General features: G+C 34.2%; 1 protein-coding gene across 1 annotated transcript in view; it reads right to left on the bottom strand.

The window, feature by feature from the left end:
* Positions 1 to 19,489, bottom strand: part of PCLO (piccolo presynaptic cytomatrix protein) — a 371,031-nt gene that overhangs the window by 119,587 nt on the left and 231,955 nt on the right. The window contains exon 10 of the mRNA XM_037066144.1: positions 3,530 to 3,655. Coding sequence (XP_036922039.1) covers positions 3,530 to 3,655 — 126 coding nt within the window. The remainder of the gene's footprint in view (positions 1 to 3,529; positions 3,656 to 19,489) is intronic.

Raw genomic sequence — 19,489 nt, 5'->3', positions numbered from 1 at the left:
TTTCAGAATAATACTTAATTTATGAACATCAGATAACATACATGATTGGTATGTTTTAAATCCAGAGGTTAAAAAGCTTGAGGAAATTGGAAGATACTCTTGCCCTCCTCCAAATTGACAAGGAGTCCGTGTAAATCGAGCACTGTGAGAGCGTTAACATGTCAGCCCACATGCGTCTGTACAGCCTGTTATAGGAGAAATGACCAAACAGAAAACCCAGCAGACTCAAACTGTTTCCGAACAACAGCTGTATAGTTGGGAGAGGAAAAAAGCAGAGTCTATGAATTCTATCATCAACCAATTGTCAGTCATGTTTTAAATTAGCTGGAAAAAAAACTGAATCATAAAGACTCAGTCTATATACCCTTGTACTCATGAATGCAGAAAGATACAACCAGAAGAGGTCAAATCAATCCCTATGTCTACCTGGAATTCATTGCACAGAGGAAGAAACTAAGTCACATAAGTACAAACACATCTATCTATCTATCCATCCATCCATTCATCAAATCCATTCATAAACTGTACATATAATTTTCCTTAGAAAAGAATTAAACTCCCACTGTTGAAATTAATTCTTTATTGCCTTCAATAATATTTAAAAAATCAAAAGCCATGAAAAGTATTTGAAAAATTTTAACAAAAACAAAACTCCATGGACCAAAAATCGGTATTATTACAAAAAATTCCTCACATCAGGCATAAAAAGCAGAGTTGTGTCTCAACCAATCTATACTTGAACGTTCTTGATAATCTATTAGGGGTTGAGGTTGAGGATGCTATAGATATCATATATAAATGAAACATATAATTACAGACAAATAAAAACCATTATTCCATTAAAAACTCTATTTAACGACACACACAGTATACACACACATTCAGAGGTCTAATCACAGTGTGTGCTTATGAAGAGTCATTTGGCCGTCGGCCTTCTAATCAGTTCATCTTTGGACATAAAAAGAATAAATTTTTATCATCTGAGCCTGGTAGCACAGAACATACGGGTGGGAGAAAATAAGTGATTTGTCATATGTCAAAGCTGGTCCTCAAAATATTTAATGTTTCAAAATCAGGACCTAAATATTGAGTCAAGATAATATCATAAACCTGACAGAAATACCACTAAGTTTTATTAAAGGCCTGTGTTGTAAGAATAAGTAAAGCAAAGCTGGAAATCATCAATAAGAACTACAGCTGTGGGTTATGAAAGAACTGGACTCTCATCAGAAGAAATATACTCATAAGAAGGCCTGACTTGGCACCTTGGCAAAGCTTTCAGAAAATGAATAAGTAACATAATAAAAATGAAAACTTTAATCATATGTACACAGTTATTAATAATTTCCCACTTAAACCAAACAGATAAACTACAGAACTACTAGTTTCAAAAAAGGTGAAGACTTCAGTGGCGGTTCTTGAGTTGTAAAATCACAAATATAATTTCAGGGACATTTCAACTTTACTCTCTTGAATAAGTTTGTATTATATCTGTTTTTAAATTTATGAACTTAAAAATGGCCATATAAGCTACCAAGAGCAAAGAGCATTAACTGACCACAGTATACTTTTGTTGAAGTTGTTTTTAAAATCATCCCAATTTATAGCATTTGCCTGTTTCCATGGTATAAATGCAAAGAAGAGTATGAAATTTTACCTTTAAGTCATTCAAGCATTCTTGTCAAATTATACCAGGCACAATCATCTCTTGGCAAACTTTATTTTAAAATAAAATAGCATGTACACTACTCTCTGGAGTACGTTATACGAGAACAATCATATCACTACCACCCACAAAAGTGGGTTTCAATTCCTATACCTTAAGTGGATTGCAACGCAACAGAAGTAGCATTGGAGATGACGGTATTACATTCATAGACAATTCACACAGACCCAGTGCTTTACTCATGATTGTTATCTCCTGACTCACACAGTCTAGCCTCTAGTTCTTCATTTAGCTATCTGGCTACTTCTTCTAACTTTCCCTAATTTATGAATACTATTAGAATATTTTTCATATTATGCTTTCAGCAACATATTTGGTAACATCCTGGTAGGTGGAATCTGAACACCAACAACCAAATAAACAAATGCAAATGGGCTGGTTTATAGCATTTGCCTATTTCCATGTTATAAACACTTTCACTGTAGCCAATTCAAGCCATCAAAGTGATGACAGTGAATGTGAAGTTGGAAAAAAAGATGTGCAAGCTGGGTACCAGTGGAACACTGTGACAATAAATATTTCATCAAGTCTGTGTTTATTCTAATAGCTTATCAAAATATCCACACACTTTTTGGTGGGTTCCAATACTATATTAATCAATGACAATGACAGTGCATAATTTTAATATAATTAAAAATTTTTAGCAGTAACAGGTGACATTTTATTATAAAACTATAGAAAAGCACATTTCAAATAAGAATTTACAGTTACAATAAAAGGACTGGCTGAGGGTACTTTATGATTAAAAATTGTTCATTATAAATAATATCACTCAAAACTTCCAAACTATATGCTATGGTTTGGAAAATGCAAATGACTGCATCATCTAATTAACAGGTAACAGTTATTATTATGCATTTTGAGATTCAAGCTATAACATTTTAGTGAAAGAAACTGATCAGATACTAACTTTATGGGCTATTAGATACATCTGTAAAGTTCACTATTTTAAAATACTTATGACTGCTTAGGGGGCTGGTGGTGGAGGAGTTGAGCAACCAAGAAAAAGAGGAAGAACTCAGGGACACAGACAACACTGTGGTGACTGGAGGAGAGGGGTAGTGGGTGGAGGCAGAAGAGGGTATGGGGGATAAACAGTGACGGGAAAAATTAAATTAAATTGAATTAAATAGAAAAATAAAAATAAACTAAAATGCTTATGGTGTAACGAGGTGAATGTTATCACAACTAGACAATACCTAGGCACAGAAGTTGGCAAATTTTTTCTGTAAGGGGTCAAAGGGTGAATGTTTTAGGCATTGAAGACCATGCTATCCCTTTTGTGAACACAGTTCTACTATCACAGTGGAAAACTTCCATCTTCAATATGTATATGATTCTGGCTGTTCTCCAATAAAACAGTATTGATGAAAACAGGCAGCAGATAGAGTTGGCCCTTGGTTTGTCCACAGCCTGCTGACCTGACCTTAACATGTACTGAATCATCAGATATTTTTCTAGCGCTGATTTCAATATAATTTTTATTGGAATTTATGAAACATTAATACCTACAACAAAGTACCTCTTATTTGTAATATCGCCCCAGTTAGTAAAAATCTTGACTAATTACTATTTCTTAAAGAAGATATATCCCATAGCAAACCAATGGCTCAAAGGGCAAGACAACTGAAAAGATGAATAGAGCTGTGGACTTATCTTCTTTCATATTACTGTACAAAAGGTTCACAACCAACCATAAGAAAAGGATTTCCGAGATTTGGAAAAAGAGGAATATGCATATTAAGTTAACCCATATTGATATGAGTTAATTTATTTTAATTTATTTGAAATCCCTGTTCTTACCTTCCATCAGTCTCCCTGTCTGCTCTGCACTTCCACCAGGAAGGATCTTGGCGATATAGGCTCCGATTTCTCCGCTATGTCCAGGGATTTCTTTACCACCCACAATTCTAATTCCTAATCCATTACCTGTATTGAATAAGTAAAAATAATTATTAATAAATTAAGGCAGGACAACAGTTATCTCAGAGAACAAGTTACATGCAAAGCGGACTTTGGTCCTCAGGAGTTAGCTAGAACTTGTGTATCGAAACTGAACAACAACAAAAGGACGTCATTCTCATTTCCATAGTAGTCTATACAAAACAGAACTTTCTGAGAGGTTGGTAGGATCTGTAGTGATTAATCTGACATTAACAAACACTTTTTTTTACTTCAGCTCCATTCAGTAATTTACCAAGGCTTTGTCCATACTGAGCAGATCTTCTGTGAAAATTTTGTATGAATATGCTCCCAGTATAAGAAACTCTGGAGAATACAATTTACTTTTAAAATTGAGGAGCATTTTCTTACAAAAAGACAGCAATGGCTATCCCACATTGAGTGGAGATATCCAAACATACAAATGATTGCAATTGACAAACATAATCGTATCCAATGTTATCCACTTTTTAGCCTTACTCATTAGATAATATTGTTTGTAAATTAACTCGACAAGTACTACCAGACACCATAAAATTATTCGTGAGTGATGAGCAAGTGAGTAAACTGTTCTTTACCCCAAAGAACAGCTTGTTCTGTAATTAACCACACATAAAAAAGATGGAGAATGATTATCATGAGGGATATAACTGAGTTACAAATGGTCTTTTGATACTTTGTTTTTTAAACAGCTAATAATTAGTGTATACAATGTCAGATATATTTTTGTTACAAACATCAAGGAGAATTTAAAATGACAGTACTAAAAGAGAGCAGAAATCTTTCTCATTTCTGCAGTTACAATTAATTATCTTTTAAAATTAAAATATATTCCACACAGTAATTGAAATAGCATTTTCAACTCTCAAAATCCCCAAAACAGTAAAAGTCAGCTCTCTTCAAAATCCCATTCCCTTCCTACATCACTCTTCAAAAACAACCCTCTGCTCAGAGCAGCACGGTTCCAACTCTGAACAAGCAGTGGCACTGAAGGATGAAGGCTCTGTGACATTTACCCAGTAGGGATTTATTTTGGTAAAACATTGTTTCTTATTTCCAGGTGATACTTCCAAATGAATTCCCTCACTCTTTTTCTTCCTCCCCTCTTCCTTCCCTTGCTTCCCTCCTTCTTCTTCCACTGTTTCCCCAGTTTTTTATCCTTCTATTTACCTACTACCTGACCTACTATCTCTGCTTTTTCACCAGGGTATGTGTTCTGAAGATTTAGCGTTAAAACCAAAACAAATTGGCTAAATGCGCCCAATTGTCCTGATGTTGTCAAGAGGTCAGACTTAAATAAGATACTGGCTCTCTCCGACCGTACTGTGGAGCTTTTCTGTCACAAGTTTCTTTGTCTGGTGTTACTAATCTTACAGAGATTGATTTATGGTACAAACTAATGACAACTGAATAAATGCAGAACATCACCTAATGCATGACTTACTCTCAACTGTCTCTAGGTGGAGACAGTTGAGTTTTTAGACATTAGCCTTAAGAATTCATTGTAATTGATTTTACTATAAGATAATAAATATATGTGTTAAAGTATAGCAGATGAAAAAAGTTTCAGTCACTCTTCATCAAATTAATTTGGCTTGTTTTTTGAGTATACTAGGGAAGTTACAAAATGCTGATCTAAAAATAGCTGGCCTGCCCTGACCAGTGTGGCTTAGTTGGTTGAGTGTCTTTCTGTAAAGTGGATGGTGGCTGGTTCGATTCCTGGTCAGGGCACAGGCCTGGGTTGCAGTGTCCTTGGTTGGGGTGTGTGCGAGAGGCAATCAATCAATGTTGCTGTCTCACATCGATATTTCTCTATCTCTCTTTCACCCTTACTACCCCTCTCTTTAGAAATAAATACATAAAATCTTAAAAAATAAAAATAGCTGGCCATAATTAAAGGTTAGTCTATGCAATTTATTCAGAGAAAACAAAAATAAGTTCTTAATCAAAGATCTGGTTTCACTCCCCATGTCTGAATCACTCACAGGCTATAATTCATCACTTGTTAAAGATTTTATAAAAACCCAGAGAGACAATGGGTTTCTAATGTGGTCAACATGTTCAGATCAATCCTAAGACATGGTCCATCTGACACCCAAAAATATAATTCATGATGTTTCCTTAGCATAGAGGCATACAGTAAAGACCATGCCTTATATAAAAAATGTATCCTAATTTATGCTAGAATGTAACAGAGAAGAGTAGAATAGGATATAGTAGAGTACTCAGAAAATGGATCCTAATATTACTGTTTAAGCTTGAGTATTAGAATATACATATAGCCCATAAAATAATTTCAGTACTTTATATTATATGGTGCAGCCTTATGCTTAGAATCTACAAAGATAATTGTTACAATGTATAAAGGTATAGCTCAAAAAGTACTTTAGAACATCAAAATCTATTCATTTAAATAAGTGACTATTTTTAAAAATTGGTTATAATTTCATTCTGTAGATGACAATGTCTTATGGGTTAAGTTGCTGGGTCTTTAGGGCTATTTAATTTTAAGTGACTGCACACATTCTAAAACCCTACACTAAAGGATAAGTGATAGGAAACTATAAGTATATCCATGTTTGTAAGTAGCACAACACAGTAATTATTGAATTTTGTCAAATATAGCCTTGCACAAGTGAATCAAGTACTCAAAAAATTCTAAATATATAAGACTCACTATCTTTGGTAAAGTGGTAGTAATATATAGTCATGACAATACTATGAAAAATAAGATTTTATGTGTATACAAACTATTTCATGCACAGAGTAAATTTTCAAAAATTACTGTTACTCTTGTTGACGTTGTGGTTGTTACTACTGTTTTTCACATGTACAATAAAGTAACAGAAATATTAAAATTTCGTGGAAGAACAGCATGGTTAAAAAAAACAACTCAAGGAGGGTAACATTTTTTGTTTATTTAACATCAGCTGCCTATATTTTAATTTGGATGTCATAAATATAAATTTAATTTAAATTTTAAAAATTAAATCTGGAAATTTTTATTTAACATTTCAATAGCTATACTCCAGTGTTTTATATATTAAATACAGATAAAATGAACAGAAATGCTTTTACAAAAATAAAACATCCAAGCTTGAATCCAAAACATAGATTCCAATAAAAGACTTAAGCTCTAAAACATTATTTTTAACTGAAATGCTTAGATTTAAATGGTGCTTGGCAAGTAATGTTTACATTATTGTTACTTTTCAAATTTTGACATGTTTTCATGCAAAGAGACATCTTTGGAGCACCCTGTTCTGGTGACCACAGAGACTGTACCACTGGGCTGCACAGGACATGTACTACGTAAGGCCACTGCACGAAGACTGGGAGACACAGGAGATCTATCCAATGCAAGGAACAAACACAGGGTGTCAGCCAAAATCAGAAGACAACAGAACTTGTCACAAATGAAAGAAAAGAACGCCACTCCAGAAAAAAGAACTAAACAAAATGGAGACCAGCAATCTACCCGATTCAGAGTTCAAAACATTGGGTATGAGGATGCTCAATGAAGTTACGAGAACAGTAGAAGAACTCAGTAAGAAGTTTAAGTGAGAAATATAAAACATAAAAATGGAGGTAGAAATCACAAAAAAATTGAACCAGTCAGAAATGAAAAGTATAATAACTGAGATGAATGATAAGGGGTAATCAACAAATTAAATAAAGCAGAAGATTAAATCAGTGATTTGGAAGACAAGGTAGTGGAAAACACCAATCAGTACAGAAAAATAAAAAGAAATTAAATGAAGATAGTTTAAGAGACCTGTGAGCCAATATCAAGTGTAGCAAAATGGCACCATAGGAGTGCCAGGACTGAAAACCTTTTGAAGAAATAATGACTACAATTTCCATTACCTGGAGAGGAAAATAAACATGAACTCAAAAAGCCCACCTTAGGATATATCATACTTAGAATGCCAATGGTTAAAGACAAAGAGAGACTCTTTTTAAAAAATTTAATGTATTAGAGTGACATGAGTTAATAAAATATTATAGGTTTTAAGTGTTCAAGTCTATGATACAGCATCTGTATATCGCATCACATGCCTATCACCCAAAGTCAAATCTTCTTCCATCATCATATATTTGACCCCCTCTAACCTTTACTACTCCCCACCCCACTTCCCTCTGTTAACCACCATACTATTGAGTCCATGAATTTTTGCTTCTTTGATTTGCTTCTTTGTTCATCTGTTACTTTTAGTTTTATATCACACATATGAGTGAAGTCTCTATTCTTTTTCACTTCTCTCTGACTTTTTTCACTTAGCACAATATTCTCAAGAACCACCCATGTTGTCACAAATGGTCATATTTCATCTATTCTTATGGCTGAGTAGCGTTCCATTGTATACATGTGCCACATGTTCTTTATTCAATCATCTATCAAAGGACACTTCAGTAGTTCCATGAATTGACCACCATTAATAATGCTGCAATGAACACAGAGGCGTATATATCTCTTCAAATAAATATTTTCAAAACTTTTGTGTTGATACCCAGAAGAGAGGTTATTAGGTCATATGACAACTTTTTGTAATTGTTTGAGGAGCCTCCGTAATTTTGCATAGTGGCTGTACCGGTTTACATTCCCACCAGCTATAAATGAGGGTTCCTTTTTATCCACAACCTCTCCAACATTTGTTAATATTTATTTTGTTGGTTATAGACAATTCTAACAAGTGTGAGTTGGTATCTCTTTGCAGTTTTGACATGCATTTTCCTAACAGTTATTAAAATTGAGCATCTGTTCATAAATCTGTTGGCCATTTGTATGAAAGAAAATCAGGGGAACTCTTATATGACTGTCAGCTTATTTCTCAACAGAAACTATTTAGGCCACAAAAGTATTGGCATAAAATATTCAAAGTGATGAAAAGCAAGAACCCACAACCAAGATTACTCTACCCAGCAAGGCTAACATTTAGAATCAAAAGAACAGAAAAAGAGATTCCCAGACAAGAAAAAGCTACAGGGGTTCATAGTACCAAACCAGTATTATACGAAATGTTAAAGGGAGAGGAGAAGAAGGAGATGGAGCAGGGGAGGAGGTGAGGAGAAGGAAAATGGTATGAATAATAAAATGGCAATAATTACATACCTATCAGTATCACATTAAATGTATATAGATTAAATGCTCCAATCAAAATACATAGGGTGCCTGAATGAATAAGAAAACAAGACCCATACATATACTGCCTGCAAGAGATTCACTTTGGATCCAAAGACACTTAACAAGTTGGAAGCAAAGGAATAAACAAAGATATTTCACGCAAATGGATACAACAAAAAAAGCTGAAACAGTGATACTATCAGACAAAATAGACCTTAAAACAAAGGCTATACAAATAAGGACCAGCAAATTTACTTCTGGGTACCTATCAAAAATAACCCCAAACTAATTTGAATCCCTGTGTTTATTGCAGCATTATTTGCAATATTCAAGATATGGAAGCAATGCAAAATGTCTATCAGTAAATGACTGGATAAAGAAGAGGTAGTACATATATACAATAGAATACATTCAGCCATACACACACACACACAAAAACAGAGTAAACTCTTGCCACTTGTGACAACATGGATGTACCTAGAGGGCATTATACTAAGTGAAATAAGTCAGATATAGAAAGACAAATGCCATATGATTTCATTTATATGTGGAATCTAAAAAACAAAACAAACAAACAAAACAGAAAGAAATTCATGGATACAGAGAACATTTCAATGGTTGCCAGATGGGAGGAGGTTGGTGGGATTGGTAAAACAGGGGAAGGGATTAAGATGTGCAAATTGCCAGTTACAAAAACAGCCTACGGAAGTAGAGTATTGGTAATATAGACAATAATATTGTAATCACTATGGATAGTATCAAATGGGTACTGAATTTACCAGGGTGAACACTTTGTAAGTTATATAAATGTCTAATCACTATGTTATGCACCTGAAATTAATATAATATTGTATGTTGACTGTAGGTGAACACCAAAAATATTTTTAAAAAGGAATGAGAAAGAGTAAAGATAGATTAAGGGATTTACTAGATGCCATCAAAATGAAAAGGCATTCTATAACATGAGACAAAATATTTGCAAGTCATATTTCTGATAAAAGTTAACATCAAATTATATACTTAAACAGCTCAATTCCCAAAAAATCTGATTAAAAAATGGGCAGATAAACTGAATAGACATTTTTTTCAAAGACATGTGACCAACCCAAAGATGCTCAGTCATTAGGGATGTGCAAATCAAAGCACAATGAGATGACACCACAATTCTATTAGAATGGTTACTACCTAAAAAATAAGAAATAACAAGTTTTGGCAAGATGTGGAGTAAAGGGAACCTTATGCACTATTGGTGGGAGTGTAAATTGGTAAAGCCACTAAGGAAAATATTATGGTTTCACAAAAAATGAGAATTAAGAATTATCCCCTAATTCCTCCTTTAGGTATTTATCAGAAGAACAAGAAAATACTAGTCTGAGAAGACATACACTTTATATTTATAGTAGCATTATTACAACAGCCAAGATATGGAAATGATCTATGTCCTTGGATTGATGAATGCATACATATTATATAAACATGCATTGTGAAAAGATTCCCTCCATCTAGTTAACACACTCATTGCCTCATAGAGTTTATCTTCTTAATGTAGGAGAATATTTGTTTTACTTTTAGCAAAGGTCAAGTACACATACAGTGTTAGCAAATGCAGTCACCATTAGAGCCTCAGATCTTTTCCATTGTATAGCTATATAGCTTTTTAACAACTGTTCTTTATTTCCCCCACCCCAGACCTTGGCAACTGTGTTTCTACTCTCTCTTTCAATGAGACTGACTTATTTTCCACATATAAGTCACAGCAGTATTTGTCTTTCTCTCTCTGGCCTTTCAAAGAGTATAATGCTGTCAAGTTCCATCCAATTTGTCCCAAATGACAGGATTTTCTTCTTTCTCACTGAATAATATTCCATTATTGTATGTGTGTGAAAATTGCCAGTTATAAATACTCACGCATATATAAAAAACACACACATACATATAATTCATCAATATGAATTATTTAGTCTGTTCAGAAAAAGTCCAGCCATTGTTAATATAATGAGAATGGTTTGCGTGATATTGACGTAACCTGAAAGCCAAGGATAGTGAAGTGGAATAGGCATGTGTGAACAATAATGACTTCACTGTACTAGTCAGTGGGGTGGTAGCCACCCACTGAGTATGTGTAATGTGTGACCATTACATTCAAAATGACTGAGCAATTAGAACAATGAATCTGCATCAAATTTTGCATTAAGCTTGAATATTTCTCTGCAGAAACTACTCAGATGATTCAGAAGGCCACAACTATGAGCAACTGGTGATTGGCAGCTATATCACAACTGTGAGCCCACTCATGCATCATATCTCATGCAGAGTCTTTTATAGAAAAAATCAAATCACCCAGGTGACTCAGGCACCCTACAGCCCAGATTTAGCAACCTGTGACTTATGGCTTTTCCCAAAACTAAAATCACTTTTGAAAGGGAAGAGATTTCAGACCATTGATGAGATTCAGGAAAATAATATGGAGCAGTTGATGGCAATTGGAGAACTGTGTGAGGTCCCAAGGGGCCTACTTTGAAGGGGACTGAGCATCACCGCTTCTTGTATCTTCTTTAATAAATGTCTCTTTTTTCACAGTACCTGGCTGGATACCTTCTGGACAGACCTCATACATGAATCAAATAATCATGATGTATATTTTAAATAGGTTAAAATATTTTAAATCCATTATACCTCAAAGACCTGAAATAAAAAAATAAGTGGATAAAACAAACATGAACACAGAAAAAAATCATTTTTTCTTGGCAACATAGTTTATGTAAGTTTTGGCTTTCCATTTAAAAATATATTTGATACACACTAAAGAATTTCATTTCAAAAATAAAATATAACACCAAGCACTTTTCTGACATTTAAGAGCTATCAGTTTTTGTAAAGTTACATTTTCCTTTGTTTTTTAAAGATTTTATTCATTTATCTTTAGAAGAGAAAGGAACAAGAGAGGGAGAGAAATATCAATGTATGGTTGCCTCCCTTGTGTACCCCGCTGGGAACTGGCCTGCAACCCAGGCATGTCCCCTGACTGGGAATCGAACCAATGACCCTTGGGTTCATAGGCTGGCACTCAATCCACTGAGCCACACTGGCCAGGGCCATTTTCTTTTAATTAATTATTTATTTGCTTGTTTGTTTATTTATAGTGTTTATTCTATTAAAGTTTCTGTTTTTTCTCCCCTTTCCCACATCCACTGAGTCCCCCTCCCTCCCCTCCCTGGGTCAGTTCCCATATTGTTGTTCCTGCCCATGGGTTGCACATAAAAATTCTTCGGTTAATCTCCTCGCTATCTCTTATCTCACCCCTCTGGCAGCTCTCTGTCTGTTTCATGTATCTAAGCTCCTGTTATATTTTGTTCATGAGTTTATTGTGTTCCTTAGATTCCACGATAAGCGAGATTACGTGGTATCTGTCTTTCAATGACTGGCTCAATTCACTTAGAATAATATTCTCCAGGTCCATCCATGCTCTTGCAAAATGTAAGAGTTTCTTCTTTTTTACTGCTGTGTAGTATTCCATTATGTAAATGTACCAACAGGTTTTTTTAATCCACTCAGCTACTAATGGGTATTTAGGTTGTCTCCAAATCTTGGCTATTGAAATAAGGCTACTATGAACATACCAAGACATTGATGGCATTTTTATACACTTATAATGAGCTCCCAGAAAGAGAATCTAAGAAAACAATTCCATTTACCAGTGCAAGAAAAACTAAACATAAGTTACCTAGGAATAAATTTAACCAAGGAAGTAAAAGACATGTATTCAGAAAACTATAGGCCACTGAAGAAAGAAATGAGGAAGATACAAATAAGTGGAAGCATATAACCTGTTCATAGATTGGAAGAATCAACATCATTAAAATGTTCATTCTACCCAAAGCAATCTATACATTCAACAAACGTCCTATTGAAATACCAATGGCATATTTCACAGAACTAGAACAAATATTCCAAAATTTATATGGAATGACAAAGTATCCCAAATAGCTTCAGTAATTTTGTGAAAGAATGAAGCTGGAGGTATCGAAACTCCTGATATTTGACCACTGTAATCAAAACAGCCTGATACTGGCATAAGAACAGACATACAGATTAATGGACCAGAACAGAGAGCTCGGGAGTAAACTCATGGGCTTATGATCAACCGATACTGGACAAAGGTCTCAAGAGTATACAACGGAGAAAAACAGTCTCTTCAATAAATGGTGCTGGGAAAACTGAACTGATATGTGCCCCCCCCCCCCCCAAAAAAAAAAAAGAAAGAAAAAGAAGAAGCTAGACCACCAATTTACACCATACACAGAAAAACTCAAAATGGACAAAAAACTTAAATTTAAGTCTCCAGATCATAAAAATCCTAGATGAAAAATTTTTACAATCTCATTTAAATTTACAGTTTAAATCTACTTTAGTTTTTATATTTGTTAAAATGTTACATGAAAAGCTGTGATATTTTTAAATAACACAAAGTATTTTTATTTTTATCATAATATACAAAAATTTTATGATGTTATAATTATAGCATTTAGTTCATACAAAATTAAAATAGTTATTTCAACACTATCATATTCCATATCTAAGCATCAAGAAAAGCAAAATGTGTAAGAGTGAACATACAATTTTATAATTAGTACTCTTTAAATCAATAGATTATTCATAAAAAGGTAATCACAAAATGAAGATATATTGTATAGTTTAGTCATGTCATTAATTGGCCTAAAAGAGAAGATATCAGATTATCCTTAGAAAAGATGATCACTATAAATATCAATGCTAATGAACTATTGAGACTAATGCAAAAGTCCCTGAAGGGCAGTTCAATTAAATTTATTACTATATTTATATGTTAATTATACTCTTAGGTAAGGTGGGAAGGTTTATTTTGATATTCTTTTACCTACTAATTTCTATGTTATAAATGATCTATGTAAATGTTTAGGAAAATAAACCAATATATTTAAAATTGCAGTAACATCCCCTTTGTATCCTGCCAAATGCTACCCTAATTCATTAATACCTGAACATTCAAATCCAAAGAATACCTCACTATTTGTCCTTTATCATTAATAACTTATGCTCATCATAAGAAAAACATTCTATTACACAATAAACACAATAAAGCTATTGCATCTATAAAACAAATAAAATACCAAGTTGAACTTAATCAAGGAAGATTAAAAAACAGACTCTTTTAAGAAAAATAGAGATTTTTCTAAAAACATCTTTGATCTGCCCTGGCTGGTATGGCTCAGGGGATTGAGTACGGGCCTGCGAACCGAAAGGTCACTGATTTACTGATTGGATTCCCGCAGGTCAGGGCACATGCCTGGGTTGCAAGCCAGGTCCCCAGTTGTGGGTTATATGAGAGGCAACCAATGGATATTGCTTTCCCTCTCTTTTTCTCTCCCTCCCCCTCTTTTTAAAAATAAATAAATACAACATTTTTAAAATTAAAAAATAAGAAAAACATTCCTACAAACACAACTAAGCACACCAATGGCCTTATTAGTAATCCATACTGGACTGTTCCCAGCAACGTCAAAATGGCAATGGCAGATTCATGCCAAATCTAATCCGGCTCTAAACCTGAACATGCAAATTATAAACTCAGCAATTTCCATAAAGTTCTCCTAATCCATCCAATTGCTGTGTGGTATCATTTTCCCTAGTTTTAAATATGTATCTTCTATGTATGTGAAAGACTCAAAGAGAACATTTTATCTCATGTCCACGAGTGAAAGTTCATACTAATCTTTTCTAATATAACGTGAATAATGTTGAGATAAAAATGTTACCTGATGTTCAAAGTATGTATAAAAGACTATTTATCCTCACACTATACTGCATGAAGTGTGTCCAAGTTCGCCTGCCATAGGGTTGAAATTGCCATTGGCATGGGAAATAAGGGAGACAAGTCACAAAGATACATCAAAAGACACTTGTATTCTGGTTTGCTGAACATCTTTCAAATGACAGATGATGCATGTACTGATAAAGTGACTTTACTAAAAGGGCATGAAATTTCCCTTTCCTACAGATCCCTGACGTCAGACTCAGCAATGATATTTTGGATTTGACAGCGGAGGTAACAAAAGTAAAAATAAACCAGAACTACTTCAAACTAAAAAACTCTGCAGAGCAGAAGAAAACATTAACAAAATGAAAAGACAACCAATTGAATGGGATTAAGTATTTGCAAATAAAATATTTGATAAGGGGTATCTAAAAATACATAACAATTCATACAACTATGTAGCACAAAATGAAACAATCCTATTTAAAACAGACTTACAGTGAGCACAGGGGAGAGGGGAGGGAATTTTAGGGGAAAAGGGTAAGGGTCTTAAGAAACAAGTATAAAGGACACATGGACAATAACAAGGAAATGAGAGGGAGGTGGAGAGGGCTGGAAGGGTAGGCTGGGATGGGGGTAAAAGGCAGAAAACTGTACTTGAACAACAATTAAAATTAAAAAAAAGATGTTTAAAAATAAAAATGGGCAGAGGATCTGAATATATATTTTTCTGAAGGAGATATGTAGAAGGCCACTAGGTTTATGAAAAGGTCTCAATATCACTAATAATTAGGGAAATGCATAGCTGTTAGAATGGTTATTATAAAAAAGACAAGAAATAAATGTTGGTGAGAATGAGAAAAAAAGGAAACCCTTGTGTACTGTTGGTGGGAATATAAACTGGTACAGCTATTATGAAAAACAGTATAGAATTTCCTCAAAAAATTAAAAATAGAATTATCATTTGACCCAGAAATCCCACTTCTGTGTATTTACCTAAAGAAAATAAAAATACTAATTCAAAACAATATATTCATCACCATATTCACTGCAGCACTATATAATAGCCATGATATAGAAGCAACCTAAGAATCTATTGCCAGATGACTGAAGACAAAAATTGTGGTCTATATACCCAATGGAATATTTTTCACCCATAAAAGAGGGAAATCTTGCTGAAATCTTGCCATTTGTGACAACATGAATGAAATTTGAAGGCATTTTGCTAAGTGAAAGAAGTCAGTCAGAGAAAGACAGATAGTGTCTGTTCTCACTATATGAAGAATTTAACAAAAACCCTAGAAAACAAAAAAATATGCTTATGGATACAGAAAACAGATTTTTGACTGCCAGAGGTGAAGGAGTAGAGGGGTGTGGAAAATTGGAAAGGGGGTTATATAAAGTACAAACTTCTAATTATAAAATTATTGAATCATGGAGATGTAATATACAGCATGGTGACTATATTAATGATACTGTGTTTAAAAGTTGCTTGCTTTGGCTGGTGTGGCTCAGTGGACTGAGTGCTGGCCTGCAAAGCAAAGGGTCACTGGTTCCATTCCAGGTCAGGGCACATGCCTGGGTTGCAGGCTTGGTCCCCAGTAGGGGGCACGTGAGAGAAAACTACACATTGATGTTTTCTCTTCCTCCCTTTCTCCTTCCCTTCCCTTCTGCCTAAAAATAAATGAAATATTTTTTTTAAAGTTGCTAAGAGTATAGATCTTAAAAGTTTCCAGCACAAAAAAATAATTTTGAAACTGTGTACTGTGATGGGTCTTAATTAGACTTATTGTGGTAACCATTTCCCAACATGTTCAAATATCAAACTATTATGTTGTACATCTGAAACTAATATATTACCTGTCAACTACACCTAAATAAAAACAATTTTTTCCATTTAGGTACTTAATGGGTCCAAAACAAAATGGTTCTTTGATATAAAATTGGATGTTATAAAATTAGAAGACAGGGACAGATTACAAACATGGCCTTAACAGTGACTTGTTTAGGTGTTTATCTCGTTAATCACAGGCAAGCACTGGACATGGGATCATTTACTATGTGCACTAAAGAACACTGTTGTGCTGGAGGAAACACCTATGCAACCCTAGAATGCCACTGCAAACTTAATAATTTAAAGTTACATTTCAATAAAGCTATAATGTGCTTTCCAAAATAAATGTTAGTTTTACTTCGATAAGTAATAAATAGGAAGAAAAATACCATTCTAATTCAAAGTTGAATAGTAAGTGTTCCTTCTGTACTTCTGGATATAATAGGGATCACAGAAACACACTCTCATGACTCCCAGTGAGTCACTTCCTGTGTAACACCCTCTTTGTGAGCACAGGTAGAATATGCATCTTGTTTCTAATCAGAAAGACCTGACCAAGGTGATCTGACAGTCACAACCGTGATTATACTGTGACTCCATCCTACAGGCTAGCATGAGAGTCTCTGCTGGCCTTGAAGAAGTAAACAGCCATGTGCCAGAAGGTCTGAGAGAAAGCCATATGGCAAGGAGTTGAAGGGTGACTAGACATTGAGAATGGCCACCTGCTAAATGCCAGCAAGAAAACAAGGAACTTAGTCCTACAACTTGGAGGGACTGAATTCTGCCAATAACCACATGAGCTTGCCTGAAGATGCCCAAGCTCCAGAACAGAAAACAGCCAGCCCACAAACACATTGCAGGCCTGTGAGATCCTGACCAGGGGACCCAGTTAAGCCATGCTTGGGTTCTTGACCCATAAAAATTGTGGGATACTAAATATGTGTTGTTTTAACTCATTAAGTTTGTTACACATCAACAGAAAATAGAAACATACAAGTTGTACGCTGAGTTTTTTGGGTACACAAGATGGACATTATGTTGGTAGCAAAACTTGTAGAACATTTGTGATTATACTAGTTACTACAGTGACTGAGCAGAGATAGAGGTAGGAATAAAAGGAAAACTGGCCATGAAAAATAACTTTTTGCCCTTCATAAACAAGAGGAAAAACTCTATCAGTTCTGCTTGCCGGTGTTCTGGTATAGCAAGTGTATAGCAAGTATATGCGTATAGCAAGAGTATGGCATCTAAGCAGAACTAAGTATATAACTGAATGAATAATGAACAGATGAAATATTGAAATGCCTATTTTCCCCAAGTGGAGCTAATGCATCAATGATAATGGTGTTAAAATAGATTTGGATTGTATTCTATGTTCAAAAATGCCTTTAAAAATTACATCAACTCTTAGATCTTAGAGTAAAAAATAACAAACAAACAAAAACACCCTGTGTTTCATACAGGAGAAAAATGAGGCTTTGAAAGACTGGCCGCTCAAGGTACCATGTAATGCATGAGAAAGCTAGAGTCGGCCCACACGCTCACTGTGAGTGACTCTAATTCGACTCCTGTCTGGTTAGGGCCAGGGAACCCAGTTGAGAATCAGAAGGCATGGGTTCGGGGGCAGCACATCCAGCCCTTCCTTTATTCGTTCAGTTGTAAAGAGGAGAGTGATGGGATAGACTGAAACCAGAGCATTAAAAGGAGAAACTCCGAGAATAAAAAAATGTCAGGAGATATCATCTCTCAGGCAAGACTGAGGAGAAAGAATGTTTCTGGATTAGGCAGCCAATAAGTCATGCTGTACAACTTCATCTGTAGCTCTAACTAATTAGTTGGGAAAGATTATTCTTGTTTTGTCAGTATAAAAAATTTCAATTTTTCTATTGATGAATAACATTTTTATGTCTTGTTTATATCATTAGCAAATGTTAAAAAATAAAACTGTTATTTTTAGTTTTATTTTTTAATCATTTTTGTATTTTAGCATTTGTATTAAATATGAAATGCATATGGATATTTGTTAAATGAGTAAGTAATTGAATTAATATTTAAATGTCTTGGCATGCAAATATATAAAGAACAAACCGCATACAGGCCTGGTAACATAATTATTGTCACTACTACTTCTGGGAGGAGTTAAGGAGAAGACTCAAAAAAAATATTCAGAATTTGCTGAGTCACCTTAGCAATATAAATAAAAATCACGTGTCCTGATTATTTTGTATGACATGCTTAACTTGTTCTTATCAAAATCAATTTGTTATTGGTGAGTTACTCAAGCATAGTTCAAATGCTTCTATCTACCTTCCAATTTATCAGATGATATTTTCCATTAAAGTGTTATTTAATACAATCATTTTGGTTATATTCATTACTCTATTAGAAGAAGTGTTACTACCATCTAGAATAAACAAGAAATGTTACATGTTGTTATGTGACCAAGCTAAGAATATTCAAACAGTACATTGAAATTATGTTTCAAACAAAAGAGGGTTGCTTTAGTTTTCATCTAATTTTCTATTATATCATGACTTATTCAACTTTTCATTGCTAAACCTCATAAAATATATGGCTTTGAGTTTGATGAATTTTATTTGGTTTCTGTACCTTGTGGCCATATTATTTTATATGTAATATAAAATATGTTACTTTATTTTTCCCACTCTCTTCAATATCTTTAGGGATAGAAGAAAAAAGGAAGCAACATTTCAAGAATTTCTTCTTTGTGTCTTGTACTATTAAAAACGATTTTTCTCTATAATTTTTCATGTTAGGTACTAACCATACCACTTCTAGACACAAAAGCTGACACTAAGGAGGCGAGGAACTTGCCTGGTTTGTCTAGTAGGTGAAGGACAACTAGCAGGTGAAAGAGCTAAGAGCACTTTTTATCCTTGACTCCCAGTCTCTGTTCTTTCTCTATATATTAGCTCAGTGCTCTCGTTGTAAAGACAATATTCTAGACAATCAATAGAAACTCTTCTTCTTTATTGATTCTCATTTCTTAGTGACCATTTGCCCATAGCCAATTTATACACATTTTATATTTATGCCCTTAAATTTCAC

This window comes from Sturnira hondurensis, unplaced genomic scaffold, assembly GCF_014824575.4.
Source record: "Sturnira hondurensis isolate 20B ecotype Veracruz unplaced genomic scaffold, ASM1482457v3 Scaffold0016462, whole genome shotgun sequence".
Taxonomy (NCBI): Eukaryota; Metazoa; Chordata; class Mammalia; order Chiroptera; family Phyllostomidae; genus Sturnira; species Sturnira hondurensis.
This window is presented reverse-complemented; position numbering and strand designations above follow the sequence as displayed.